Source organism: Penaeus monodon, chromosome 19 (assembly GCF_015228065.2).
Source record: "Penaeus monodon isolate SGIC_2016 chromosome 19, NSTDA_Pmon_1, whole genome shotgun sequence".
NCBI lineage: Eukaryota > Metazoa > Arthropoda > Malacostraca > Decapoda > Penaeidae > Penaeus > Penaeus monodon.
Genome location: NC_051404.1, coordinates 30,641,242 through 30,643,475, shown reverse-complemented (window position 1 = coordinate 30,643,475; position 2,234 = coordinate 30,641,242). Strand labels below are relative to the sequence as shown.

At 43.2% G+C, this 2,234-nt stretch overlaps 1 protein-coding gene across 1 annotated transcript in view; it reads left to right on the top strand.

Moving 5' to 3' along the window:
* The window catches only part of LOC119585378 (metabotropic glutamate receptor 8-like), a 54,086-nt gene that overhangs the window by 7,062 nt on the left and 44,790 nt on the right, over positions 1-2,234 (top strand). Inside the window, exon 3 of the mRNA XM_037934045.1 lies at positions 963-1,091. Within this exon, the coding sequence (XP_037789973.1) occupies positions 963-1,091 (129 nt within the window). The remainder of the gene's footprint in view (positions 1-962; positions 1,092-2,234) is intronic.

Sequence of the window (2,234 nt, the reverse complement as noted above, 5' to 3'; positions counted from 1 at the left end):
GGGGGGTGGGAGAGTTGTTTTTAATGCGATAATACCACTGTGATGATTATTAACTATCTCTCTCTTTAACTCCCTTTCTCCATAAATAGCATCAATAAACAGAGAAAATAGTAAATGTGTCATGGAAATGCGAATCCTTAAAATGCGCCATTAATGTCGATAGTTAATAATTCCATTCCGTGTAGTAAGCGTAAGAAATCTCTTTTTACGAAACCTGCTATCATCTTTCTTTGAAACGCGCGCTTTTACCCTTTCCTCATCTTTCTCCTTCCTTTTTCCGCGTATTTTCTTCTGTTCCTCATTCTTATTCATTTCTCTCTGCCTCACATTTGTTCTTGGTCCTTCAGCTCATTTTTTTTCTATTTCCTTTACACTTGCCCTTCCTCCTTCCTCATTTTTTCCTTCCTCATACTCGCTCTTCCTCCTTCCTCATTTTTCTCCTTCTTCCTCATACTCGCTCTTCCTCCATCCTCATTTTTCTCCTTCTTCCTCATACTCGCTCTTTCTTCTTGTTCACTGTTCATTTCTCATCCTCTTCTTCATACTCATTCCTCCTCCTCCCTTATATCTCTCCTTCTTCTTAACACATACTCTTCTCCTTTCTCATCTTTCTCCCTCTTTCTCGTAATCGCTCTTCTTTCTCCCTCATCTCTCTCCTTCTTCCTCACACTCGCTCCTATTCTTTCCTCATCCTCTTTCCTCACACTCCGTCTTCCTCATCTCACCTCCTCACACTCGCTCCTCCTCTCCCCTCTTTCCTCATCTCTCTCCCTCTTCCTCACACACGTTCCTCCTCCCTCATCTCTCAACCTCCTTCTCACACTTGCTCCTCCTTCTTTATCGACCTCACTCCTCCTCCTTACTCATATCTCTCCCTCCTCCTCACACTTTCACCTCCCACCTTCCTCATCTGCCTCCCTCATCTCTCCTCCTCACACTCGTTCCTCCTCCTCCTCCCTCAGGCGTCATCATCTTCGGCTCGGACCAGGAAGTCGCGGGCGTCATGAGAGCCGTCAGGAGGAACAACGCCACAGGAAGCTTCTCGTGGATCGGGTCCGACGGCTGGTCCGCGCGCTCTCTCGTGTCCTCAGGTGGGTGTTCGTGAGGCCTCAGGTGTCCTTGTGTGGGTCTCGGGTGTATGGATCTCATATGAGTGTTTAGGTACCGTTAGGTAGGTAGGTGGTACAAGCATCATCAGGTAGGTGATCCTGTGTTTCAAGGTGAGCTTTGGTTCATGGGCTCAAGGATATTCTTACGCGTGTTAAGGGGAGTTTTCTTACGCGTGTTAAGGGGAGTTTTATGTGCTTTCGGATGGCACTGGTGATACATCCTCATGTACTTGTCTTCAGGTGAGAGTGTCTTCATACCTTTGGGTGATGGGTGACGTGTCCTCAGGTTTTCTCCCTCTTCTTTACACTTGCTCTTCCTCCTTCCTCCTTTTTCTCCCTGTTCCTCACGCCCGCTCTTCATTCTTGGTCATTTTTCTCCTTCTTCTTCATACTCGCTCTTTTTTTCGCCTTTTTATTCGCAATCCCTCAGATAAGTGTTTATATATCTTATATATATAAGGTGAGTTGTCGCTTGTGCTCAATATTCATCACCTTCTCCCATTTTTTTCGTTCATTTAAAACATATAATCCAAGTAGTCAAATACCCGAGATAATTCATATCAGGAAATTAATAAAACAACACAATTTTCTCCCTGAGTACGAAAAAAATACAAGACAGAAAAATGTATATATACATCATTCCTTTCCTACATTTCCTGAATTAGACAAGAGAGTGGATTAGTGACTGTAAAAACTTCAAGGATGAAGCAATTAATGGAAGAACGGACACGCATGTAAATGAGAGAAAGTGACGTTGAGAAGATAAGTCAGACAATAACTGAAGCGACTTCCTACAGCCTTAAAGTTGCGATCTCAACCTGGCGGGAATTTGGAGAATGCGGAGTGAAGTTTTGTAAGTAGATTGTTGTGTGAGGAATACGGAGTACAATTCTGTAAGTAGATTTTCGTGGACGGAATGCGGAGTGACGGTTCGTAAGTAGATTGTTCTGGATGAAATGTGGAGTGACGGTTTGTAAGTAGATTTGTGTGGGATGAATGCGGAGTGAGGTTTGTATATAGATTGTCGTGGGAGAATGTGGAGTGAAATTGTGTATAAATGAATTGTCATGGGATAAGATTTTATAAGTAAATAATCATGAAATTTACTAAATTCATACCCACACA